The sequence below is a fragment of the Rattus rattus genome, chromosome 5, assembly GCF_011064425.1.
Source record: "Rattus rattus isolate New Zealand chromosome 5, Rrattus_CSIRO_v1, whole genome shotgun sequence".
Lineage (NCBI taxonomy): Eukaryota > Metazoa > Chordata > Mammalia > Rodentia > Muridae > Rattus > Rattus rattus.
In genome coordinates, this window is record NC_046158.1 from 7620284 (window position 1) to 7647917 (window position 27634).

At 48.7% G+C, this 27634-nt stretch overlaps 1 protein-coding gene across 1 annotated transcript in view; it reads left to right on the top strand.

Moving 5' to 3' along the window:
* The first annotated feature begins 4293 nt into the window (after positions 1-4293).
* Cfap77 (cilia and flagella associated protein 77) overlaps positions 4294-27634 on the top strand; it is a 122275-nt gene continuing 98934 nt past the window's right edge. The window contains exon 1 of the mRNA XM_032901853.1: positions 4294-4537. Within this exon, the coding sequence (XP_032757744.1) occupies positions 4343-4537 (195 nt within the window). The 5' untranslated portion in view covers positions 4294-4342. The remainder of the gene's footprint in view (positions 4538-27634) is intronic.

Genomic DNA, 27634 nt, shown 5'->3' on the forward strand with positions numbered 1-27634 from the left:
GGAAATACTGTACTGACTTCCGTTTTGCTGCGCATCCGGCTGCCATAGTAACATGGCGGCGCGCAAGGATTGGGCGCATGCGTAGTTGCCTACCTATGTTCCTGCCGTAATGTATAGGATAGAGAAAAAGTGTGTCCTAATTAAGCAAGCCAGGCAAATCCCAGCCCTCCAGAAGCAGAGGAGGTATATGTGAGTTCGAAGCAAGCTTGATCTACATAGCGAATCTGAAGTCAGTCTACAGTGAGACCCTGTCTTAAAAAAAAAAAAACAAACTCCAAAATTTAACTTATAAGAAAAAGCAGCCCGGTGGTGGTAGCACACGCCTTTAATCCCAGCACTTGGAGGCAGAGGCAGGTAGATCTCAAAGCCTGATCCAGGACAGCCAAGGCTACACAGAGAAACCCCATCTCGAAAAGAAAAAAATAAGTAAAAAAGTAATTGGGCCATCAAATTATCAAATTAGAGCTAATATCACCCGAACGTTAAGCTTTTTGTGTGGTGGTCATAAAAGTCGAAAGGCTTTCTCTTGTTTGTTTGAGATAGGATCTCATGTAGCCTGGGTGCCTTCAAACACACCATGAACTTCCCTGCCTCTACGTTCAGAACTGAGATAACAGGCAGATACCACCATACCAGGTTTTTTATTGTGCCGAGGACAGATCCCAGGGCCTGGTAAATGTTGAACAAGCACTCTACCAACTGAGCTATATAGCAGCCTAAAAGCCATAAGTTTTCTTCTTTACTCTTACAAGAATCATATGTTGTAGGTATCTTTATTAGGTCTCAGTCCCATTTTGTAGTGGGAAAACTTGAGGCTTTTGGCAAGTTGGTAAGATGATTTATCTGGCCCAGGGGTCCAATCCATGCTTTCCCCTCTACTTTGCCATTCTCCTTCAAACTACTGTGACTTTCTCTGTGTGAGCTGTTAAACATCTTTCATTTAAATGGGCTGGAGATATGGTTTAGTGGTTAAGAGCACTTACTGCTTTTCCAGAGGACCCAGGTTCAGTTCCCAGAACCTATGAGGTGCCCTACAACTGCTCATAACTCCAGTTCCAGGGGATCCAATGCCCTCTTCTGATGTCCTCATGCACCAGACACATGGTGCACATACCACATGCAGGCAAAACATTCGTATACATTCAAAAAATCTTTTAAAAAGCACAATTGGCCAGCTGAAGTAACAAATGCCTGTAATCCCAGCATGTGTAAGGCTGAGGCAGGAGGATCACAGGTTTGGGTTACATAGTGAAGCAGCCTGGGAAAACCGTAAGTAGACACACTGCGTCCCTGCAGGTCTGTGTCAAGCCTTGTCCGAGCAGCTGGACGTCTATGTTGTCTGCTTTGACACTGACAGTGTCCACTGATGGTAGGCAAAGCCTTGGAGTTCATATTGGTTGTCAGTGCATCTTGCTCCGCGGTGAACTCAGAGTCTTGTGGAAGTGGGTATTTTTGTGTTTAATGTTGAAGGTGGAACAATGAACTCACATATACGGCATGCACTGAGGCATAGACTCTCACGTAGGCCGAAATCCATATGCGTACAATAAAAGGGAGCATTTTACAGAAATAATTCTTTTTTATTTTAATTTTATGTGCATTGGCATTTTGCCTGCATGTGTCTGTGAAGGTGTCAGATCCCCTGGAATTAGAGTCACAGGCAGTTGTTGTGAGCTGCCATGTGGGTGCTGGGCATTGAAACCAGGTCCTCTGGAAGAGCAGCCAGTACTCTTAACCATTGAGCCTCCAAAAAGAATTCTTATTTTTTCATATGGACTGCATAATAGACATCATTACTGCACCACGTTACAATCCATGGGCGTGGAGCTGGAGGAGAGCTTATTGGTTAAGAACACTTGTTTGCCTTGCAGAGGACCCAGCACTATACCGAGGCTCACAAACATCCATTGCTCTGGTTCCAGAGCATCCAGCATCCTCTTCCGCAGGCATCAGGCAGACATAGATGCATTAACACATGTGCTGACAAATATACTCATACACATAAATCTGTAAAGAGTCTTTATAACAGAACTGTGGACTCGCAAAGCTTCATTACACATATTTTTTTTTTCCGGAGCTGGGGACCGAACCCAGGGCCTTGCGCTTGCTAGGCAAGCGCTCTACCACTGAGCTAAATCCCCAACCCCTTCATTACACATCTTTAATCCAGCCCTCAGGCATCGGAGGCAAATGGATCTCTGAGTTCCAGGCCAGTGAGGGCTGCACAGTGACAACCCTCTCCTAATCAGTAGCCATGGTGAGGACCTGGTCATATCCCAAAGTGCCCTTGACAGTTAACGGTTGTTGGGAGGCAAGGAGGACTTTATGTCCTAGTGTAAGTCACCCCCTCCTATGCTTAGGTCAGCAACCCTAACTGAATTCAGTGGGGCACAAAATGATACCTGAGAGTGGAAGAGGGACTTGCTGACCAGAAGGGTTCAGCAACTGGGGAGAGGAATAAGGAGATGGTATGAACACAGCTCGTCATGCCTACACATGAAATTGTTAAATGGTTTTTAAAATGCCCCAAGAGAAAATGCCTTCGATGCAGGTTGAAATCTTCAGGGTCTACAGTGGTTCGCCTTGAATGAGAATGGTGTCATCTATTTAAACAGTTGGTTTCCAGTTGGTGGAGATGTTTGGAGAGGTCTAGAGGTATGGCCTTCCTGGAGTAGGTCACTGGGGTTTCAAAGTCTCCTGCTATTTCCAGTGTTCTCTCCCTCTCCCTCCCTCCCTCCTGCATGATTGGGGAGTTCAGGATGTGAGGTCTCAGAAACCTTTTCTAGCCACCATACCAGCCTGCCACAGGGGACCCATATCCCTTTAGAACCATAAGCAGGAATAAACTCTTCCTTCTCTAGTTGTTCCTTGTCCTGGTGTTTTATCACAGCAACAAAAGAGGAGTGGACAGGGTTAATATGCTGTTGTTTGAGGTAGTTTCAAAGCAAGCGAGCAGCATGTGCGTGTGCTTGTTCATTTGCAAGCATATGAGCCTACCCAAATGAGTGGCGACCTGACAGATACAAAGAAAGGACTGTGAGACTGGGCGACATCCTCAGGCTTTTATTGACTTCAATTAAAAAGATATATGTATGGGTATTTTCCTTTATATGTGTTTGTATGCCTGGTGCCTATTGGCGGCCAGAAGATGGAGTCAGATCCCTTGGAACTGGAATTGCTGACAGCTGTGATACATTAATTGGGTACTGGGAATTGAACCCAGATCCTCGGTAAGAATCCCCTAATTTTAACTTTAATTTTAATCCTCGATAGGATTGAATTTTTAAAAAAAATAAAAACAATTCGGGTTGTAGGTTAGTAGATCTTTAAGAATAATCTCAGATGCCATTTCCACATGGTCTTTAGATTTGTTTATTTTTTTGGTGTGTATGTGTTCACGTGTGCCACCAGCGCATTCGTGTGGAAGTCAGGGGCCAACTTGGAGGAGTGGGATTTCTTCTTTCACCATATGGGTCCTGAGACTTAAACTGGGCTGTCAGGCTTGGAAGCAGGCACCTTTACCTGCTGAGCCATCCCTCCGGACTTATTTTCATATATTCTTACTCAGTGAATCAAGCCAATGATTCCTGATGATCTTTTCCAGTTTCCCTCCGTTTGGTTTCAGAGTCAGACACTATTGATCTAATCTACAGATTTTTTTTTTCCCTTTTGAGGTGGAAGGAAGGATCCAACAGGGAAACTGGTTTAGGACCACGCAGTGAGTTAGCATTGCATATTTCCATCGCACGATGGTGATATGAGAGAGAGGGGAGGGGGGAGGGAGAGGGAGAAGGGGAGAGGGGCAGAGGGAGAGAGGGAGAAGGAGAGGGAGAGGGGGAGAGGGAGAGGGAGAGGGGGAAGGAACTGTGACTAGAGTGGGGTAGTTAGAGGGAGGGTGTAAGCCAAGGATAAACCTCTTCTCTTTTAACACAACCTAGATTCGATTCTTGGGTTTTTCCATATGGACTCGAGACAAGTCTAAAAGGTCTCTGTGGTTGCTAAGAATTTCTGGAAAGAAAACCGGAAGCTCCTGAGCTGTTGGCGTCCTGTCGCCAAGGAGACGGGACATTCCATTTCTCTGAAAGGGGTAGTCTAGACACTCTTCCCTGTCTCAATCTGCAGCGAGGTGCCCAAATCTCTCCGAAGAACTGGCGGGGTTTAAGCGTTCGACGGAGGCTCCGCAGGTGGGCGCGCTCTGCTCCGGAGTCTGCTTTGCCACGGGGTACACCCCAGGGTCCCCGTGGTGCAGCCCGGAGCGCGCGCACGCTCGGGGCTGGGGTCCTCAGACAGCGCAGAACTCTGTGGACTTTGCAGCCAGGGTCTGATCCCGGAGGCCCCCAGGATGCCTGACCCGGGGAAACCCCGGAAAGACCTCTCGCGATGGAAGAAGAAGAAGCAGCCCGTGCACCGCACGGTCAGCCAGATCTGCCCGCCGCCCCGACGGCCGCTGACGGTGGTCGACATCCGCCCGGGCATGGAGAACGAAAGGCTGGGGGTCGTGCGTGACTCCATGTTTCAGAACCCGCTCATTGTCAAGGTGAGCGCCCGGGCGCGATCGTCCCCTCCGCGGGCACCGACGCCGCCGATGGTTTCCGGCTGCTGAACCCCCTGTCCTCAGGGCCCAGGGTTTGGGCGCAGTGTTGGAAACTTGCTCTGGGGTGGAACAGGCCTGGACTCTCTGCAGTCGTAGCCGGTCCCTGAACCTCAGGAACCTCTGTGTCTCAAGTGGCACACGTTAGTGGGGTCTTTCCCCACGACTTGGAAAGACTATGGATAGAGCAATATCTACGGGGCTCGATCTACCCGCAGGGTGATAGATCTCAGGTACCCATCCTTGCCCTTGCCACCCAAGACCCACCTTCCCCAGCACCTCTGGCCTACAATGCAGCAGGTGCTCTGGGACTCTCGCGGAAGCATCACATCACCACCCTAAGTGTGTCGGGATGTGGGATCCAAAACCCTCTAGGAGACAGGGCTGGCACTCGCGTGGGAGCAGCGTTTATAGACGGATCACTTTCCCTTTCAGTGCCAGTTCCACGCACTTTTGTTTGTTTTCCTGCCTGCCTGAAAACTACACGTGGCCGTGGACTCTTTACGCGCGGGGAGACAGAAAAAGTAAAGTTGAAGTTTAGTGGAGCAAATTTATATTGTGCCGCTAGAGGGCAGTATGCGTCTAAAAATGAGCTCGGTTTCCCAGGTTCCGGAGAGGGATGGGCGCGCTGATGGTTTCTCTGACTATAGGCAGACCTATATAATTAGAACTTTCTGGGCTAATTAAAGCTCCTCGGAGGATAGAATCTAGATACAGTGAACCCGTGCAGCAGCATTCTTAGCACTGGCCCTCTGAGTTGTCTCTACAGTGGAATAGGTCTTGCTTACTTCTTCGATTACTAATCTCAGTAGGGACCTGGGACAGACAGTTGGAATTCATTGCCTTAGGCCAAGGAGAAAATCAAGTACCGCCTATCAATGGCAGTACTAATAATTTTCCAACATTACTTCTATCTATCTATCTATCTATCTATCTATCTATCTATCTATCTACATCCCAAATGCTGCCCTCCCCTCACCTCTGTCCTCCCTCCAAGAGTTCCTCCCTTACCCCTCCCCTCTGAGAGGGCATTCCCCGTCCCCGCTGTATCCTCCTGGCCTGGTGCATCAAGTCCAACATCGCTTTAAGCAGGTGTCACTAGTGTGCAGCTCCTTCCCACTTAAATATGAGAGGAAGGGCATTATAGAGTCACTTCCACAGTGAATTCTTGGGTAACGTTCATACCAGGTGACACATATATATGTATATCTGCATTCACTTGTATATATGTCTAGCACACACATGTGTTATATATTTCTCACTATATGTTTAGCATTTGTACGTAGATGTATAAACTACAATGCGTGTCAATACAACATGTGAATACCGCCCCTCTTCCCCTTTGCTTTCTCCCTGGCTGTAATGAATGACAGCATTTGGCCTGTAGGTGGCGCTAACTTGACAGCCTTCAGGAGGAATTCCATCCTTGTTTCTGGAAGAGAGTTTAGGAATGATCTTTTTTTCTTTTTTCTTTTCTTTTCTTTTCTTTTTTTTTTTTAAGTTGGTGATGATTGATCCACCAATGGGGTTCTGTTTTCAGGCTGTCCTGGTCCCTGATCCCTGGTCCCACCAATAGCAGGGGCCCCGTGTCACTCTTTGTGACAGGGCTTGGGACACTCTTACAAGTGGCAGCAGGGGGCAGTCTTTTCCTCCAGTTGTTCTTGGTGTTGGAAGCTCAGCTAGCTGTTAGGATGTCCGCATTCAATATTTGCCTCTTCCTGTAAGATCTTCCATCAAAACTCAGCCAGTATAAAAGTTGGCAGAGAGAGAATGTGAAAAGGAAGCCGGCTACTCCCTGTTGCCTCTTCTAAACCAGTGCATGGGGAAATGTCTGCAAGGTTTGACGCCAGGTTCCGGCAGAGATGGCTTAAAAGCCATGCCTAAAAGCCCAACACAGCTTTCTCTATGTAAAGAAAAATTGAATTCTGAAACATGGGGTGGGGGAGATTTAAAGAAAATGGAAATATTAAAGGTAGTTAGGGTTTCAGAACATTTAAAAAAATATATATATATTTATACAAATGTCTTGCTATTTTGATTGAGCTTGACTTGTAGGATCCAGTTTTGCTGGCCCCACTGTTGGGGTGAATAGCTTCCTCATCGTGTGGGTGCTTCTGGGTCTGGGTGTCTTTGGGGAATACTGGGAACTGAGGTGTATGTTAGCTTATCTGTTCCTGAGTGTGAAGCAGTACATCTCTATGAGAGGAATCCCACACCCCGAAATGTTTATCCTACCATATGGGGGGGCCGTTGTGCACATTGAGTCTCCTCATGGATAGGTCTCTTGTTTGTTTCTTCTCCTCCTCCTCCTCTTCCTTCTCCTTCGTTTTCGACTTCAAATGCCTCGACATTGACTGAACAAACCCAATCCTCTTATTTTCCACCCGTGGAATTTACCAGGATGTATCTGCCTCGGTTATTAAAACACATGTCTCCATGAAGCCACAGCAACCAGAGGAAAAGGGGAAACCTCAGATTTGCTAGCAGGAGTTTTAGCCATAAACACTCAGCAGCTGCTCATGTCCTGAAGCCCAGGCCAACTGCTGACTTCATAGCCATTAATTGAGTCAAGATGGTGTCTTAGGCAACCACAAAAATAATGTAAATAGTTTTCATTGGCAGGGGCTTCTCTATTGTCAAGTGATGTGCAGCCAGCCAGCTCTCCTTCCTGTGCAACTCTTTGGGAAGCCTAAAATTAAATTGGGAAAGAACCCAGCTTCCCCCTGCTTGGTTCTCATTTCCCGAGAATCCGGAGACTCAACATAGAATCCTGCCACAGTAGCCTTCGAGGCTCCTTCACAAAACCTGTCAGAGCATACCCTTCCCACCACAGCAACTTGGCTGATATCCTGTCAATACAATTATGGGGAGAGACTGCACAGTTTGCTCCGCTGACGGCTTTGAATCTTCTGTCACCCCAGAGAGGCAGGCTGCAGTACAGGGGCGGGATTGATTGAATCCAGTACCCTCAGAACGTGTGAATGATCAGGGCCCCTGATTTTTTTCATAATTTATTACCGACTTTGTTTTTTTGTTCCTATGGGGGTTTATGTCACAAATAAGAAGAGCATACATTTGTAAAATAAAGTCATAGAATCAAGCATTTGAGGCTAGAAGGAAGTTTGCTGACATCAATGTATCTCCTTTTGGGAGGCTTAGGGAGGCCTCCAACCAGGGGAAAACACTCATCTGGGCTGCTCCTGTGACCTGGTGTCTGGTCTCCTGACTTACAACCTCATGCTATTTTGGCCACAAGCCATAACTAATTAATCAAGGGCGACCCACGGTTGTCACATCCTGTATAACAGGCAAGTCGGAAGTGTTCACAGATGAATCTGATTCCAGCATTGTCTCACTCAGCATCTCTGCGGAAGTGATCAATACTTTCTTAGGACTTGACAAGAGTGAAGAACTAACTTCTTAAGTGTTTATTAGACGCCTAGGGCCATCCTAAGCTGGGGTGTGGGGGGAAGCATAGAAATAAGTTCAAAACTCAGCCCCTGCCTACGGAGACTTGACTACTTAGGGTTTACCTGAAGAGATGAGGTCCACACATAGAGACACAGCCACACATAGAATCATGCATACAGGCGTATAGGCACACAGAGATACAAACAGGGAGACACACACGTGACAAAACACAGGCACACATGCACAGTAAGTCAGGCAATGTCACAGGTCCCCTCCTCTGAGATTTCCAGTGAACTACAAGCCCAGAACATTCCGTTTTGGGAAGAGGGAGCCCAAGGTAGGTCCGTGTCAGGGGCGAGGAGACTGGAGAAGCCAGCCCTCTGTGGATAGATGCTCTACCCTTCCGGAGAGTCTGAGCTTGGGGCCGTTCACTCTGACTCAAGTTCTAGTTCCTAGGACTCAGTGCTGCGCTGTTATCATTACCAGCACAGGAAGTGTTTATCCAGAGCAAGTGTGTTCAAATTGGATGCTCTACAAAGCCAGGCAGGCGCACCAAGCCCACTAATAGCCTAACGTCGCTAATAAATATTAATGCTGGCGACCGCAAGCACAGAGACAGAGATGGGCATTAGGAAGGCAGGCTGTCCAAAGCCGAGTTGCACAAAGATACCCATGTTTTCATTACATGGTGGGGAAAGACTGTGTGCGGTTTGTCTGCCAAAGAGAATATGGCTGTGATCGCTCGGGTCCTTTACATTCAATTACAGTGTAATAGGAGGAAATGAAATGTTAGAGGGGAATTAAAAAACTATCCTGTGGAACAGCCTGGGCAGGATGCACTGCCGTGGGTTTATCCATCTTGATCTCTCAGTTCCTCCCTCCTCCCCATCCTCCCCTTTCTTACCCTTCTCCTCCCCTGGCCCCTCCTCCCCTTTCTCCCTCTTCTCCTCCTCCTTCTGCTCCTTCCTTTCCCTCTTCCCTCCTCATCCTTATCTTCTCCTCCTCTTCCCCTCCTCCCTCTCCCTCCTCCTCATTCTTTTTTTTTTTTTTTTTCTTTTTTTTTCGGAGCTGAGGACCCAACCCAGGGCCTTGTGCTTGCTAGGCAAGCGCTCTACCACTGAGCTAAATCCCCAACCCCACCTTGTGTTTTTGAGACAGGATTTTACTAGCCTGGAACTCATCAGGTAGGCTAAGCTGGCTGGCCAGGGAGCCCCCGCAAATCACCCATCTCCACCTCCTGAGAGCCAGGATTACAATCTCGAGCCACCTTGTCTTTTTTTTTTTTTTTTTTTTTTTTTTTCCGGAAAAAGGATGGCTGTCCCCTTTCTTGTTTTAAATAAGAGCCTCCTTCTGGCTGGCTGACGCCCAGTCTCATCCCTCAGGGGCTGGAGAATGAGGTTCTGGTTTCTGGACTGGTTCCTCACTGTCCTGGCCTAGCTGCATGGCCACCTCTTAGCACAAGGAGGCGCTAGAATGAAGACGAGACTTCAGAACCGGGCTGTTCCTACCGAACCCAGCCAGCCTGTGATCATGTGACCCTCAGAACAATGCTGGGGCGTGAAGGAAAGCTGTTCCTTTAGGGAGAACTCTGAGACCTCTGGGGACGAGTTCGAGGTCACTCCCTAACACTGATGGGGACGCTTTGGACCCAAGTGTTGCTGTGTAAGTCAGGCTCGTCTGTATTTTATTTGTGTGGTGATCAGAGGACACCCTTCAGGACTCAGTTCTTTTTCCCCTGTGTGGGTTCCAGGAACAGAACTCAAGTTGTCATGTTTGCACCGGAAGTGGTGACTCATTAGGGTGCTGATCTCAGGCCTCAAAACCTGTTTTCTATTGCAGTGGTTTTTCAAACCATTCTAGGGTTTCCAGAAGCTTTCGAGATCTCATTAAAGGACTGATTCTGTTTTTAAAATGTATATAGACTGGGGGTGTGGAGTTGTCCCGGGCGTGTGCGAATTCCTGACTCTGTTTCCAGTCTCACAGAATAAGTAGATACCAATCATTCACTCGACTCACCCCCGGTTTTAAAACCTTAAGAAGAAAACAAACACCATTAACTGCACCCTCACGAGATGCTGATATGGACTCCCTCAGTGTGCCTTGCCATCTCACTCTGGACTGTCGGAGGTGCACTCCTGTTTGGGATACCTATACCTGTGTCTCACCTACAGGAGACTGGGCCTTTCCCGATCTGAGACGTTCCATTCTTGCCACAGAGCTTTGTCCTGACCTTTGACACTTGGACCTGTTAAACGAGGGGCCTGCTGCACTCTTCCTCCTCCCTAGTGGCCTTCAGGATAGATGGACAAGACCAAGGGGAGCTGAGCACTTCGAATGTTCGGCCTCTGGCAGGCTTTTAGCAAAGACAGTAACCGCTGAATCTCTCATTGTTTGCTACTGCAAACAAACGTCAAGGAAACTAACCTCCCAAGCACGGGTTGGCCGCTGGTTACAGTTCAACTCTAAAGGCAAATGTCCCCTGGTTCCTCTTTAAAGTTCTTCCTTCTGTGCAAATGAGGCCTCTTTGGACAATTCCAGCTTGGCTGGGCAGATATGAAACTTCAGCTCCCTCATGAGGAAAAGGCCAGCAGAGTGGCTTCGAACCAACAAACCCCAGCCGGTTACTTCTGCCACCCCTGGTGAGTAGGGGTGGAGCTTACCTCTGAGACTCAGTTTCTGCCTTCGGCGAGGAGACCAGAGTTGGTACCTGTTCATGGGAGAGTCGTGAGGATCAGCAGGTTGTGACTAGCCATGGGTGTCCTCAGAGGGCATGTTAAAAGTGAATGCTTGGTTTTGTGATCACAAACCCTTATGTTCCTTAAGGTAACTCTTGTGTCCTCAGCTGTTGATGTTAGGTAGGCGAATGCTCAAGGCTGGAGAGATGGCTCAGCGGTCCAGAGGACGTACCAGGAGCTCATAGAGGATCAAGGTTCGGTTCCCAGCACCCATATCAGGCAGCTCCGGGATCTGACTGACTCTTCTGATCTCAGGCACCTGCACACGTGAGGTGCCCATTAGCTCACACCGACACACACCCATCCTGTTTTTAATCTGAAAATAACATTGAGTCTGTTGAGTCTAAACACAGGGAACTTACAATGAGACACGCTTGCCGAGTGCTTAGGTTGGTGTCACTGTGCGCTGTGATTGACAGCACTGTCACCCAGTCCATCTGTCACCCTACCACCCTAGAGCTGACAGTGCACCCTGCTTAAGCCTGGTGAAAACCATTACTGGGTTTTCCTTGCCTACGTGTCCAGGCTCTAACGAAGACTGGTTTAAATGCGATGCTGTGTCACAGAAACGATGACGTTGACACTGATGGTGCTCAGCTCAGGCCAGTTTCACTCAGCAGCGCGTCCAGGAGATCAACAGACTCCGGGCACTCACTCCTGGAGCCGTTTTGTTTGTTTGTTTGGTTTTTGGTTTTGGTTAGTGGAACAGAAGGAGGTGCTCAAGGCCCCCGATTGGTGGACGGACTAATCATGGATGCTATTCAGGTTGTCAAAATGTGAAACCAGACCCTCCCCACCTGCAGCAAGGGATTGGGGTCTCTAAGTTCGAGGCTGAGAAAGCTCGAGCGAGAAGCCATGAGCAAAAGGCTGGCCCGTGTATAGCTCACCCTAGCCTCTTGAAAACCTAATGTAAACTCGGGGAGACTCCCTTTCGTCTGTTTTCTTCCTTCCCCTTAGAGCTGCTTTTGTCTGCTGCTTGTCTGCCTCCATTCCCGCCCACATTACAATTTAAGAAAAAAAAATTTTTTTTCAGCCATCTTACAGGTGGCTCAATAAACTCATTAAGAAAACTAATTAGCAGAGAGACCGGTTTGTTGAGCAATCACTGATTGGGGTATGAGCTTCACGACTCTGCCTTACCAACTCCCAGGATCCTATTTCACTCTGCATGAACGAAGTTAAGATTTGAAACAGGATTGACGCAGGGTAGAAAAATTCAGCTCATAGTGGGCGGGCGCCGCACAGCAGAGCCTGCAGTTTCATTGTGACTCTAAATACCACATTTCAGGGAAGCAGGAATGGGCTTTATAAGGAAAACAGCTGTAATGGTCCACCCACTAATCTGAAGGCACATCAGGGGTGGGTCAAGAAACAGACATGGGTCAGTGAGTCCAAAGGTCAGCACGGACAACACCCAGAAGGGGGAAGGGTCTGTCAAAAGGATTGCAGAAAATACGTAATGACCCGAAAAGAGGGAGTGTTGATCTTTTATAGGAACCAAACAATACATATCCAAGAGGCCGGCGAACTCAGAAGCATGCAAGCTGAGTCCTTTGTGTTGACCAGCATCCTTTGTGTCTTGTCTAAGAGATTAAAAGCTCACCCTAAGAAGCTCTGTGATTTCAAGTTGTGGATGGCCACACTGCTGCCGGGTGGCTGGTCATTTGTACGTGACGGTAGAACAGTCAAGCTGGACTACCGTGCCAGAAAATGTACCCGTTTACAGATGCTGAGAAGTCCCGGCCTATCCCAAAGAGCATAGAGAGGGGCTGAGGCATCCACTCGGTGGTCTGCCAGTGGCTTTGTGGATTCATTTCTGTGGACCACAGTGAGTTAGGCCACGTCGCCACCTTAAGGTGCCATTGTTTGAATTCTGTCTAATTGCGCTTCTATTTTTCCTCTGCCTCCTGGCAGATCTTTTAAGAAGACAGACGCCGAGGGCTGGGGTAGAGGTCAGTGTGTGAACACTTGCTTAGCTTCTGAGACCCTGGGTTCCACTGTTAGCCCTGCAAAAATAAACAAAGCCAAACAACAATGGAGGTTCGTTTTTGTGGTGGTAGCATTTGAAATTACTAATTAATCCATCAGTCCGTGAGCAATGTTTATCGCTCTACACTGTGGAGACATGGCTGGAAACACAAGGGTTAAAGTTGTGTCTGGGGGGCCGACTGTCTTTATTGGGAAATCCCCAATCTTCAAAGATTGGAACCAAGTTTTTAAAGGCGTTAAGAGAGGAGAGGGAGGCCAAGGCACCATATTCAGAGGTTGAGGCAGGAGCAGAGAGCACAGTACAACTGGGCTGGGTTGTCCAGTGAGTTGGCCCTCAGGGGTATGGATGGGAGAGGGAGGCACCTGGGGAGAGTCCAGTCTGGGCAAGGACAGAGTTGTGCAGATGTTCCCGACGAGAAGGATGGAACCTCCACCCTGAGTCTGTTAAGGAGGTGACAGAAAATGACACGTGAATTCAACTGCTTTAGCCACCGTCTCCTTTCTGAGCATGCGTATACATCTGGCATAGGAGGGCTGGGTACAAGATCTTAGCATTGCACTCACGGAGCTCACAGCCATAGGCAGAAGAAAGACAAGGAGCAACAGTAGAGGCCTAGAAGATACAGTAGGGGTAGACAGGGCATGAAGGGTCTCTGCTCAGGGCTGCAGACAGCTGGAAGGGAAGGCGAGGGTTTGCAGGACGATTAGGGGCTGGGGGCTGGAACAGGGAGAACAGAGGTAGATTCTGAAGGCAGTTTGGGGACCTCTGTTAATTTTTTTCTTTCAGGTTTCATGTAGACAAGACTGGTCTTGAACTCACTATGTAGTCAAGGATGGCTTTGATTGCCTCATTCTCCTGCTTCTACCTCCCGAGTGCTCGATTACAGGCTGCAAAGCTCAGTTTTAGTTGGGTGGGGATTGAACCCGGGGCGTCGTGCATGCCAGGTGAGCACTCTACAGACAGAGCCACGCTGACAGAGTACGAAATGATAGTTTCAGAAGTCATGCTAGGTAGCTTGGGAGAGGCCGTGTGCTAGCGAGTGAGGCCGAAGCTGGCGCTTCATTACTCACTGGGTAAGTCAACTTTGACTGGAGGAGAAAAGTGTTTCAGGAGAGGGGATCGTATGTATGGTGTGGTGGGGTAAAGGGAACACGGGACAGTGACACCAGAGAGTCCTTTGTTCCTCTCCTGGCCATGTGTCATTCATTCACTAAGTGACACACAGTTCCTCTGATTTCCGTGTACCTGGCCCGGGACCACAGTGATGAGCTCATGGTCTCCTTGCAAATCGCTCACTGCTGTCAGTCTTGTTTCTTGCACTGAATTCCTCTTCCCCTGCAGGCACCCTGAGACCACACTAACTTTGCCTGCTCAGCCATTTGCCAAAGGTTATAATGTTATACCAAATGTCTGTCTACCAGGGGCGACTCCTAGGACAAGATAGCCATTGTCTCTGCACCAGACAATTCATGAGGCCTTGGAGAACGAACAGTAAGCTCAGAGTTCTTCAGGACAAGGGTGATGAGGGGCCTGTTACCAGGGGCTAGACCCACTTCTAGGCTTTTAAGACTGACCTTCTGAAAAGCGTGGGGTATCCGCTTTGTGTTTAGGGACTCGTGAGAGGAGATCGTTCCAGGACAAGTATGAAGTTTTGTGAAGCAGATTCAGGGACAATCTGGGGCCCTGGAGCAGAAGGAGGCCAGGGTGGCCACCAGGAGCTTCTGGAGACAGAAAGGGTTAAGGTAAGGCTGTGCAGGAAGTCAAGGCCTGGAAAGACTCATAGAGCCCAAAGATAAGGGATAAAGGATGCAGAGTCCAAAGGCCCCAGAGTCAGGTCCAGAAAGCAGCCAGAGTCCCAGCTATGCCTGGCAGCTGCAGTGATGGGGATTGGCCAACCGGTGACAGACAGGGACATATACATTTGCAGGTCACCCTGCATTCTGATCTCTCCTCTGGCTGGATGTAGGGAACTAAATGATGGCAGGACACATGTCACATTGATGGCTTAGGGTCACAGTCTTCCCTCTGCTTCCCTTTTGCAAGTTCAACAAGCAAGTCTGAAATGCTTTGACGTCTCCCAACAATTTGAGAGAACCTTCTGGAGAGGTTCTGAGGGTCCCTTTGGGCTGAGCACTCTGGTTGCTTCCAAAGCTTTATAAACTGCCACTGAAGCTTTTTGCCTGCTCTGGAGGCTATGAACTCAGCGGGCATGAATTCAGAGGCTTAAGTAAATCTTTTAAGAACTCTTCTGACAAAAGGAAAGCAGGTGCCTACCCCGTGTTCCGAGCCCCTCTGCTTCCTTCAGCCTTGTAGCAGGATGCTCTTGGGTTTGGCTTCTTCTAAAGTGGGAGTTGTCAGGAGAGACCACTGGACCTGGTAACAGCAGTACTTCAGGTAGAGGACTCCATGCTGAGCCAAACCGGCCCTTCGGACACATTGTGTACCTCGTGCCTTTGCAACAATCACAAATGTGGCCGTTCTACTGTTCCCATTTTACAGTAAGGAAGCTGAGGCTTACAGAGTTTGCATAACTCGATTAAAGTCAGAGGAGCTGGGCTTCAAGCCAAAGTAGGGACTCGAAGCATCAGGCCACAACCAATGTATAAACCGAGCCAGAAGAATTTAGGGGCAGCAATGGCTGCAGTTTGTCAAGAGCCTCTCACATGTTAAGTCATTCCCGCCCTTCCTCACTCCCTCCCTCCCTCTCTCCCCCATCCCTTTCTGCCGTGCTTATTAAGACTTTGAGGGGGGTATCATCAAGGCCTGTTGACCTGGTACAGTGGGTAAAGGCACTGTCACCAAGCCTGAAGGCCCAAGTTTGATCCCAGATGCCTGAGGGATAGAAAAAACTGATTTCCTCACGTTGTCTCTGACCTTTGTGCACACACACACACACACACACACACACACACACACACACACATTGCCATCAAAGGTACAGTACCAACACAGTCCTGGCAAGTGACTGCATACTGCAGCCTTCTACTGTTTGTCTCCCTTGCAAATGTACCCAAATGCATAGCCTTCCCTCCTTTTTTAAAAAAGGTTTATTTATTATGTATACACTGTTCTGCCTGTATGTGTGCCTGCACACCAGAAGAGGGCACCAGACCTCATTACAGAGCCACCATGTGGTTGCTGGGAATTGAACTCACAACCTCTGGAAGAGCAGTCAGTGCTCTTGACTGCTGAGAGCATTCAGCCCACCCTCCTTCTTCACACTTGCTGGGACAGATCAGGGTGTTAGCTGGGACAGCTAAGGAGAAGCCTCCCCCACCCCCCACCGAGCTGCACCCCCCCACTGAGCTGCACCCCCCCACTGAGCTGCACCCCCCCACTGAGCTGCACCCCCCACTGAGCTGCACACACCAACCCCTCAGCACCGTACCTTCCATACCCATCATCTTAGCTCTGGGAGGTCCATATTTTGAGCTCAGAAAGGCTAACAGCCCCAAGGTCATGTAGAGGACAAATGTGGGGTCTGCATTTGTGAGTGAGTTTGCAGCTTGTCAGGCTCTGTCACTGCCTGGTACCTTAGGAGATGCCTTCATCCTGATGGGACAGGAGGATACAACAGGTCGGCATCGAGGTCTGATCTGTCTACAGAGCAGCCTCTTATGGAGAGGGCTGGAGCTGGCTGGGCAGATAAGCAGTTCTAGCACGTGAATACTGCTGAAGCCACTGCATGGGCACGCCAGTGTGGGGCTGTGATGTGGCCTAGATGCAGAGCTAGGAAGAGGGAGAAGGCTTGTACCTGGAGTGGTCCAGAAGGGGACTGATAGGATGGATGCCTGAGAGGAAGCGGAAGCTCGACTCCCATAGGAAATGTGAAATAGGAGAAGCACGAGCATGGACCACCTGGGGAGGAAACAAAGGCACCAGAGGGCAGTCACTTGGGTAAAGGACATCGGGGTCACATTGGGACCGCCTTCGGAATCCGCACCAGCAGTGACACCACTTATATTTGAAGAGGAAACTCAGCATCACCAGAACCCAGCATGGCTTTTTGCTTTCCCACGGAAGCCCAGACCTGGGGGTGTATCTGCTGGGCCAAGCTGGGATGTCTCTAGCAACGACTCTATCTAGGCTGTCAGGGGTAGCTTTCCCCTTTCAAAAGGAAGGTGCCCTGCGTCTCCTCTCCCACACAGGATCCCTTCTCTCTACCTCCCTAATCAGAGAAAGCAAATTGTTATCAGATTAGTCCCAGCGATGAAAAGCAGAGCTGGCCCTGTGGTTAGTTTCCATTTAGATAGACTGGGCCGGGCCACACAATAGGCATCAAAGCCTGTCTCTGGGCAGCGGGAGGGATTAATTTCTTTAACCAACAGGCCTGATCTGGCCTAACTCATTACCCTGCCTTGTCAGTGTGGATGTTCGATGCGATTGAAGATTATACCATTTAGGCCTCTCCCTTGTCTTCTGCGCAAACCGGGGCTATTGAATTGCACATTCTTGCGAAGCTCCCCCCGTCGATACTCGGGCAGCCTGAGGTTCTAATTCTGCTTCATTTAAACTTCATCAACTTTTCCAATCAAGTGGAAGGATCCGAAATAGGTTCTGTACGCGGAAAGGCACGATCCCTTTGTCAGATAAATTTATTCCAGCTTCTCCCCTCCCTGGCTCTCTTTCTCTTTCCAGTCTCGCTCCCCAATCCCTTCTCGGCACTCCCCCCCCTCCCCTTATCCCCAGGATGAAAATGAGATTACAGTATTTAAATGACTATGGTAATCAACCTGGGGACCCTGAGCTGAGATTGAGGTTAATTTTTCTTAGCAGAACAAAGAAGCGTGATGCCTTTGGGGACTCGGAGGTACAATCTGGGGTTCTTGCTTGTGGGTTTTTCCCTATGAAATTGCAGTTTTAGGAGTCTTTTCTTGTTACTAACTAGACACCGAATGTGAATGTTTTTTCAAGGCCACAGCCCCTAAGAGAACAGAAATATAATTTTGGGATGATAAACAGATAACAGCCTTCAATCAACAGTTTTAATAGGGGGAAAGTCACTGCCATGAGCACAAATTTAAAGAGAGGGCGATCCTTTTCCTCGTTCAGTTTTGAATTCGCTCAGAATAGTCTCCCACCGTGTTAGAACTCATAATTACAGCCACCCTGCGCACCTGCAAACTTTTGAATGAAGAGCCTTGTCACTTGGGTGGTCTTCTCCCTGGCAGCTTTTATTGCTGTAAAAGTTGAGATTTTTGTCATGTTTTGGCTAATTAGAAGCTGGGGGTCATTAAACCATTGAAAAGTCTACATGAAAGTAGCTTGTTCACTTGCTACCTGGAACATTCTCAAGCCGGCCAGTCATTCTGCCAAGGAACCCCTCCTCCCCCCCAGCTTCTAAAGCAACATCAAAACCTGTGTGCTTCTCTGTCTCTCCTTGCTACCTTGTCATGGCTGTTTTACATACTTGCCAACCGGTGTTAGCTTTTATTTGTGTCAGGAGAAAGAATTGTGACAAGTTCCGTATACAATGTTCATTTGGTAAGGGGATTCTTCATAGAGCTTTTGAATTGGGAAATGAAACTGTCTTTCAGTGCAATGAGTTACATCGTTTCGGCACAGACTCACTAAGAGGGGGGATGGCTGAACTTTATCCCCTGGAACAGTCCTGAAAAGTCTTAATGGGTTTTTGTAAAAACAAACAAACAAACAAAAAATCCCCGTAGGATTTGGTTCCAATGCAAGCCCAGTGGGGGAAGGTGTGAAACAGCCACAATGGCTTCTCGTGGGGGTGGGGGATGCCTGATATAGACCTCTCCTTGGCCCCCCCACAAGTTCTTAAAAGGCCGGAATAAATTGTGGCCCTTCTGTATTTTAGCGACTTCCTTTCATGCCCTTTAAACTGTAGTTGAGTTCCTGACAGTCATCTACATATGCAAAGCAAAATATTTAACAACTACCATCCTCCCTACAACTGTGTTTGTTTGAGTGGCACCCCACCATCTCCACCCCAGCCCCAACCCCTAACCTTCTGGGTCTCCATCCCTGTTTGCCAAAAAAGAAAAAAGACAAAACAAAACAAAAACCTGCCTAACCCGTTGTGCTACCAAATTCACTGGGGGCAGTGGTTTATGGTGACATTTTTCTTTCTTAAAGTAAATATTGACTCACCATGGGGAAATTAAAACTCCATTAGGCATCGCTACACGGTAAGGAGGGCTGCGTTAGAACAGTCGGGCTGTTCTTAATTGGCTTCTTCTTCGGGAATAATTCCAGGAGGGCAGAGGAGATGGGGGGACAGGAGATGGATGAGACCCGTAATTCCTCCAGATGACACCGTCTAAGTCATCAAAGGTAATCATTACATAGTTATTAATCTAAATAGAAACAAGGTCCTGGTTAAGAATGGGGAAAGTCATCGATATGAAAGGCTTGCTGCAGAGTTCTTTCCGGGCCGGCCGCAGAGAGTACTCGGGAGAATAGAATTCAGGTGGGCCAGCCTCACCCAGCCTGAGCAACAGCTGCACCACCCCGCCCCACCCACCCCCGACCCCGCTGCAAGGAAGGGGATGAGGTGGCGGTAGCAAGGCTTCCTTTCCTTTCACCCTGTTACGCTGTTCCCTGTTCTTAAAAAAAAAAAAAAAAAAAAAAAAAAAAAAAGCTGGGTAGCGGTGGCTCTCACCTTTAATTCCAGCACTCAGGAGGCAGAGACTGGCAAATGTCTGTGACTTCAAAGCCAATCAGGTCTACAGAGTAAGTTGCAGGACAGCCAGGGATACACAGTGAAAACCTGTCTCAAAAACTAAAAGGGAAACAAAAATAACAAAAAACAAAATCCAAGAAACCCAACAAGGATGACAAAAGGAAAACAGCAAAAACAAAACTTGTTTTCGCGCGTGTTTGTGTGGTGTGTGTTCATGCCTGTATGCCTGCTCGAATGTATGGCTGTGCTAGTGGATGCTGGATGTTGACGCTGGGACTCTTCCTCAATCCCTCCAGTGAGTTAGGTTCTCTTGTTGAAGCTGGAGCCTGTTTCTAGCTATCCAGCTGCTCTCCTAGTGCAGTTAGCTTCCCAGGAGTGCTGGGATCCAGGGGGCTGCCATGCCTGCTCAGTGTCTGCGTGGGTGCTGGGGGCACAGTGCCAGTCCTTACGTTTGTGTGGCAAGTAGTTTACCCCCTGGGCCGTCCAGCTCCGGCCTCCCTTTACAATAGCGCTGCTCTGCTCTTCCTCCACTCTCCTCTGCCTGATGTGCCAGTCCAGCCCCGGTCCCATCTGCTCTGTCACTCCTTCCTGGGCACTCACAGCTGCTGTCAAGAGAACACACAGAAGCTGCAGGCGGCCCAGCAGTTAAGAGCACTGGCTGCTCTTCTGTAGGACCTGGGTTCGGTTCCCAGCACCAACTATTCAAACTGTCCAGTAACTCCAGTTCCAGGGTATCTGATGCCCTCTTCTGGCCTCCTTGGGCACATGGCATTCACGAAATACACAAGCACACTTGGAGTTTATTTACACACATGTAAAATTTTAAAACTTAAGAAAGATAAGAAAACAAACAACAAACACTGACTAAGATTCGGGGAAAGGAGACTCTTATGCTGCTGCTGAAATGCGAAACCCCAGCAAGTGGTACCGAAGATCAGTATGGACGTCCCTTAGAGAGATGGAGAACAGGACTATCATGTGACCTAGCTACTACACTCCCAAGAATATCCCCAGACCAGTCAAAGTTGGCGCCTGCTGCAGAGGGGCTGCACGCCCAGTTCCAGCCCATTTATGGAATAGCCTGGGTGCCCATCAGCAAATGAATAGAAGAAAATGTGGTTCGTATACTGTATTCCGTGGTCACGGAATACTCCTCAGCCGTCGGGATGAATGAAGTCATGTTGGTGGCGGGAAAATGGATGGACTGGAAGTCATGATGACAGGTGCAATGGGACGACATAGGTCACCTGATCTCATATGGGGCAAAGAATAAATGCAAATGTTTTAAAAATAAAGTTTAGGAGGGACTGTTGAGAAAGGGAATCCGTGGGAAGAGGAGGGGGACAGGGAGGGCAGTGAAGGCGGGTGTGATCATGAAAAACCTCCTCATAAAAACCAAGTCGCTTAAGGAGACATTTAGCTGGGCGAGGTGGCACACATCTTTGATCCCAACATTCATGAGTCAGAGGCAAGTGGATCTCTGTGAGTTCTAGGCCACCCTGGGTTACTTACAGAGTTCCAGACTAGCTAGGCAACACAGCGAGACCCTGTCTTTAAAATAAATAAATGAGAGTTTGGGAGCTGGAGAGATGGCTCAGTGGTTAAGAACACGTACTGGGGGCTGGAGAGATGACTCAGTGGTTAAGAGCACCTGACTGCTCTTCCAGAGGTCATGAGTTCAATTCCCAGCAACCACATGGTGGCTCACAACCATCTGTAAAGAGATCCGGGGCCCTCTTCTGGTGTATCTGAAGACAGCTACAGTGTACTTATATATAATAAATGAATAAATCTTAAAAAAAAAAAAAAAAAAACACGTACTGTTCTTGTAGGGGACTGTGGTTGGATTTCCTGCGGGTATATGACAGTTTATAACGATCTGGTGCCATTTTCTGGCCCGCCTCTCTGAGCAGTTCACACATGTAGTACACAGACAATCATGCAGGCACACATATATAAAATAAAATAAATAAATCTTTAGGAAAAAAGAGCATGCATTAGTTGTTTCACAGTTCAGGAAGTCAGAGTCAAGAGAGAGCTCTGTCACCGGCTCTTCTCAGTTTTGTTCCCAGGATACTCTCTCGGGCCACTTGGGTTAGGCCACATCCTAAATAGTGAAGAGTTCAGACTTCAGCATACGAGCGTTGGAACCCTACACTCTGGACTCCTGGACCACAGATGCTGAGCGAGACTATAAAGGAAAGGTGGGACACCGCGAATGTCCCTGGTAGTAAGGCTCCTTCCAGGCACATTCAAGGCTACAAGCACCTGTCCCCTCTGCCCATCTGCATCTCCTGTCAGTGAGGCTGCGCTGGTGGCTTGTCACTTCTGCTTATTAGACATGGTCCCAAGTCCCTCAGATTGGCTTTGAACTCTATATAGCAGGGGATGACTTTGAACTCATCCTCCTGCCTCCGCCTCCTGAGTGCTGGGATTACAGGCCTGTGCCACCATTCCTAACTTTACTGGGTGCTGGGATGTCATTCAAGCTTAGTGGATGCTCGCCAAACACTCTGCCAACTGAGCCGCACCCCAGATCTTCCATATATTTTAAATAATATCAGGAGCTGGAGGGGTGGCTCAGTGGTTAAGAACGCTGGCTGTTCTTCTGAAGGACCCGAGTTCAATTCCCAGGACCCATATGACAACTCACAACTGTTTGGAAATTCCAGTTCCAGGGGATCTGACACCTCCACACACAGACATACCAATGTACATAAAATAAAAATAAACAAATTATTAAATAATATTTAGGTTAATCGTAATACTTAACACAATGTAAATGCTAAGTAGATAGTTGTTTAAGGAATACTGATAAGAAATACACATGATTACAGCAGGCCTTGATGTTTTCTATCAGTGAGCAGTCAAATCTGTAGGTTCAGAACCCCTGGACAGAATCGGTAGAGTCCATTCCCTTCCCAACACTTCCCTGTTGCAGGACTTTAAACCTTGACACCACTGTCACCCAGGATGGGCATTAAGTTGTCACGAGTCAGTCACCTGCCAGTGGCCAGACTGCTGTCCCTGCCTGACGTGGCTTCTCTACCCACCACTGTGCCCTCTAGGGCTCACGGTTCCAATCGTCAGGCATCTTGGAAAAGGCGTCTCTGTCTGTCTCTGTCCGTCTTTCGGCACCCTGCTCTCAGTTGTTTTATGTACCCCGACACCTGCTCTAACCTGATTTCTCTCATTGCTTCTCCCATCACGTTAAAGCCTGCCTTGGGCGGTACCTTGTGGGCAGAAGCTGTGTCCTCTTGATTTTTGCACCCCCCGTGCCCACAGTGCTTGGCATAAAGTAGGTGCTCAATAAATGCAGGATGAGTGAATAAGCAGACGGTTTAATGAGTACCTGGGAGACTGCTTCCTAGTAAACAGTAGCCTTGCCATTCCTACCGACGTCTAGGTTTATTTTCAACTGAGACTTAAGGCCCTTTTATTTTAGGACTTAAAGAAAGGTTCTCTGTGAAGGAAGGCACAGTCAGCCTTACACACAGGTGGACGGAAGCTGTGCATTTGGCCTCACCGAGACTTGTGTAGTTCTGTGCCATTTGCACACAGTGCACATCAACGGCACCGTGCTCTCCCGCCCTTTTGGCGCCTGGAGTCAGTGACCCGCTGTGCTGGTTGAGCATTTAATGAGGAAATTCAAATAAGGACTTTGAAACCATGGTCATGGCCCCTCATCAGACCCCTGCTCTGCCCAAACAGTCCAGGACACAAAAGGAAAATCAAGAGGACACAGCTAGCCTCGAGTAGAATGGGGTCTTTAGTAACAGGATACTGAGCTGTTTGATAAAGCCCAATATTGCGTGTTAATCAGACTTGAATGCCCTGGGAAAGAACAGCGTTTAACATGGACTGGGAGGACCCCTTAGTGCTGTCGCCTCGCAGGTGGCATCCTGGGCTGTGATGCTCTGTCATCGGTCTCATAAGCTGACAGGGTAATCCTGGGGACAGCAGGTGGGCTGGCCACCAGTGCAGGACTTCTGAATCCCATTAATTAAAACAATCCTTCGTCTCCCCTCGAAGGCTCCTGAGACAGAGTGAGTGAGAACGTCTCTGCGATCCACCCACTTATCTAGTCACCCACGGTCACTGCTTCTATCTGGAAGTTCCGGTAGAAAAATATTCAAGAGTTTACTAGAAGCCTGCTCCCCTTCCCCACGGCTCTGCACAGCACAAGCCACAGAGCACGCTGATCACTGGTGACCCAAGTTGTAGCATCAGTTGTCAATAACAACAGTTGTAGGGATTCTAGAAAAGCCTTTGTGCATGTCGAACTGAATGAAAGTCATCTGGGTCCTTTCCAGTTATCCATTTCCCTAATTCCAAGAAGCCCCGATCACTTCTGAAAGCCCAGCTCTCCTCGTGGGTGGGCCGGTTGGGACAACTGGGACAACCTGTTTACTGGAAGGAGGCTGGTGAGATGGGAGAAGCTCTTCCGCATTCAGTTCTGACAGGGAAGATGGTGAGGGTCCAGTTAGTATGGAGTTTAGGAGAGTCTCCTGCAACTACCTCTTTCAATCAGTGTATGCTCCAGGCCCCAGAATCCACACAAATCCACCCTTCCTTTCTCTCCCTCGCTCAGTACATAGGGGGTGGTGATGACGTCATTAGCTGAGGTCATCCAGGATTCTAGGGTGAGGCGAGGGATTGAAATGAACACAGAAGAAAATGTAATTTCCCTCTCTGGGAACCATTAACGGTCTGTAGCTCTTGATCTACAGGTGGGGCCTTATGAAAATTTTCCCTGTCCATGCTGGGATGTCAACAGAACTCTGTAACTGGTAAAAACGTCTAGAACAACGGACCGTGGGGTGCCCAACCCTAATTGATACATCTGTAACACAAGCCATACACCAGAGGCTTAGAGAACATTGCAGGAGAGCGCAGGATTGTAAGGCCCTCCACCATGAGGTGGTGAGGTGTGAGGGAAGCTGAAGTTGTCCCTCGCCTGGATCTTGAGCCCTGCAGGTGTGTGGTCTGCCCTTCTCATAAAGACCTCCTGGGGCCTGGGTCTTTCTTCCTTAGCAAATCTATCTGGTGGCTTAGGCCTTTTTTTTTTTTTTTGCCACAAACCCTGTGCGTTCAGCTCAAAATGGCTGCTGAGTGTTGGTCAAGGCTCCTCAATTTGAAGCTTGCAGAGACCACTGGTCCCGTCTTTCTCTCTACGCACCGCCTCGGTCCCCCCATCCAAAGTACATAGTACCAGGGGTGGTGGGACAGCCCACCTTTGTTTTCAAACCTCACTGTAGAAAGCAGGACCCCCTCCACCTGTCATTTGCATATGGTCTCTTTGGGAGAAAGGTGGCTGTGGGCCTAGAGATTTCTATGCAGTGCTGCTCATTATTTACACCGTCAAGAAGATATTTCAGTAAGAATGCGCTGGGCTCTGAGTGACAAGGTATCTCTCCGCAGTGCAGGGTTCAGGGAAATTGTAGTGAAGTTGACAGCTTTTTAACGTACAGCCGCTATTCCACTGAAATACGGCGTGTTTTTATTTTGAAAGTACAAGATGACCTATTTATTAGCTGTGATTCCAGCTGAGTTTACACGCTCAGAAACACAAAGAGAGACGAAGAGCTTGTTTCTTTGGGGGGCCACAGATTCCCACTCCCCTCTCCTCCCGCCGCACAGAAGAAAACATCGAAGAAAAAATGGGTGTTCGGAATTGGAGTGGACGGCTTCTCCTTGAAATGACAGCTTGCCGTGGAATCACGGGAAAAAGTTGCCAATTACCTTAATCAGCCTTCTCCAAGAAACAACAAGGAAGAGCTTAGTCGGCCTCCGTGGGAGGAGACAGCGAGCAGGGACTTGGAGGGAGACAAACGCCAGGTTCAAAAGGCTCAGAGCACACTAGAAAAACTGCTGTTTGTTTTAAAAACAAGACTGGGGTGGAGGGGGGGTGGGTGCCTGGCATGTCCAGTGTTTGCTCCTTCAAGGGTAGACATCAGACCAGTGGCTGACATGCCCTGAGCCTGGTTACAAACATGAAATCTTAGCCCAGACCCAGCCAAGTGTCAGAAGCATTCCCGTGCATGCGTGCGTGCAGAAGCACTGGGCTGGTCCCTCTGCCTCTTACTCAGGATTTTTAATGACTGCCCCCTCTGCACCCCAGATTAGGCACAAACCACACCCAAACACCTACTTTCACAGAGAGATCCTTTCTTAAGTGGGGAAGAAAAGGTTAAAGTGGCTGCTTTCTGACTCAGGCAGAAAAACAGCAGCATACAGGACCTTGCAGGTGTAATATTTGAGAGGAGAGTCTGTTCGAATGGCTAGGATGCGATGGTATGCTCTGATTGGACGCATTAATTAGGTGAACCGAAGGGAGCTTTGACGGCTGGACTGTGGTAGTCAGCCTCAGGACGGAGTCTGCCATAAGAAAGTTTCCAAATAAGGGAATAGATCTTGCCGGCCGGCTTTAGGGATGTCATCTGTGGTTCAGAGAGGGACAGGGAGAGGGAAGGGGAAGAGGCAAGGCCTGGCAGTGCCATTTTTGCCAAACCTGGGCCTGCTAGAGCCCATCAGGAAACACATCTGCTATAATCAATCCAGGATCACTTACCAGTCACACAAACCTCTCCTAGGTGGGCTTGTTTTGTTCTGTTAAACGTAGTAAGGATCTCACTGTGTACCCTGGCTGACCTGGAATCTGATATGTAGACCAGGCTGACCTTGAATTCACAGAGAGCCACCTGCCTCTGCCTCCTGAGTGCAGGGATTGAAGGTGTGTGCCACCAGGCCTGGCCCTCACAGTTACTTATGTAGAGGGGTCCTGAGTTCAAATCCCAGCAACCACTTGGTGGCTCACAACCATCTGTAATGAGATCTGATGCCCTCTTCTGGTGTGTCTGAAGACAGCTACAGTGTACTTACATATAATAAATAAATAAATCTTTAAAAAAAAAACAAAAACAAAAACAAAAAAACCCAAACTATTTTTTTAAAGATTATTCACTTCATGTGCATGAGTGTTTTTTTTTTTTTTTTTTTTTTCTTGGTTCTTTTTTTTTCCGGAGCTGGGGACCGAACCCAGGGCCTTGCGCTTCCTAGGCAAGCGATCTACCACTGAGCTAAATCCCCAACCCCCATGAGTGTTTTACCTACATATGTCTGCCCACCATGTGCAAGCCTGGTTGGTGCGGAACTCAGGTCCTCTGCAAGAGCAGCAAGTGTGCATGACTGCTCTCCACGCCTTTGTAAAGTTTTACTTCTGTAATCTTTGTAGGGGCCAGTGAGATGGCTCGCTGTGAAGGGGTTTGTCACCAAGCCTGACGACAGGAAGGAGAGAACTTACTCCTGAAAGTTGTTCTCTGGCACCTGCATGTGTACCGTGGCTTGTCTATGAGTGTGCACACATACACACAGACGAAATAATAGATGTTTAAAGCTTTAGATACGACACCACTCATTCGTTCGTTTATCAATGGGATTCATATTTGTTCGGTTTTGTTTCAATTTAAGTTAGCGGCAAGTGCATGAGACAATACTTTCTGGATAGGTGTCCCTTTGTGACATTGTCAAAAAGTCAGGTTTTTTGTTCAGTTGTGCGTCGGTAGCTGTTTTTCCACGTCTGTCCAAACTCAGTCTGACTCTGAGAATGGGAAGAGTGTGTCTGTGTGTGTGTCAGAGTGTCGTCTTGAAAGCAGGCCTCCAAGTGTCCTGCGTGAACTCCCAGGCACACTCGAGTGGTAGACATTGGCACTCGAGAACGACTCGTTTGGTTTGCAAAGCGTACATTTTGTACCCATATTGCTTCATGGAATCAGCAGCAGCTCGGGGCCGGCTGCCCATTTCATCCAATCAACCACCGAGTTTCGTTCGCCAGCCATTTATTGTCGACTTTGCGCCGGGCTCTGGGGAGGTGGTGGTGGTGGGGCCTCCAGGGCCCTGGACGCAGGTGCTTGGACACCCCAGAGATAAGAGTGGAGCAGCCGTGAGGGTGAAGGGCTCAGCATGCCCCTCCTCTGAAAACAGCCTTCCCCTTGCTCCTTCCTACCCGGGGGACCTTCCGGGCGCAGAGGAAGCCGCCGGCATCAGCAGATGCAGTGGGGGAGGCATTTGTGAGGATGAGGCATCAGATGGAGCTTTCCAGTCAAGCAAACCTAGAGCCACCTGCAGCACTGCCAGGGAGACAAATGCCACATCTGGAAAGATCTGCATAATCCACAGCTTGTCATTTGGGCAGGAAGTACTCTGTCTCCTCTGGGAAGCTGCCTAATTATGGGCTGGATCCCTGCCAGAAGAGAGGAAGG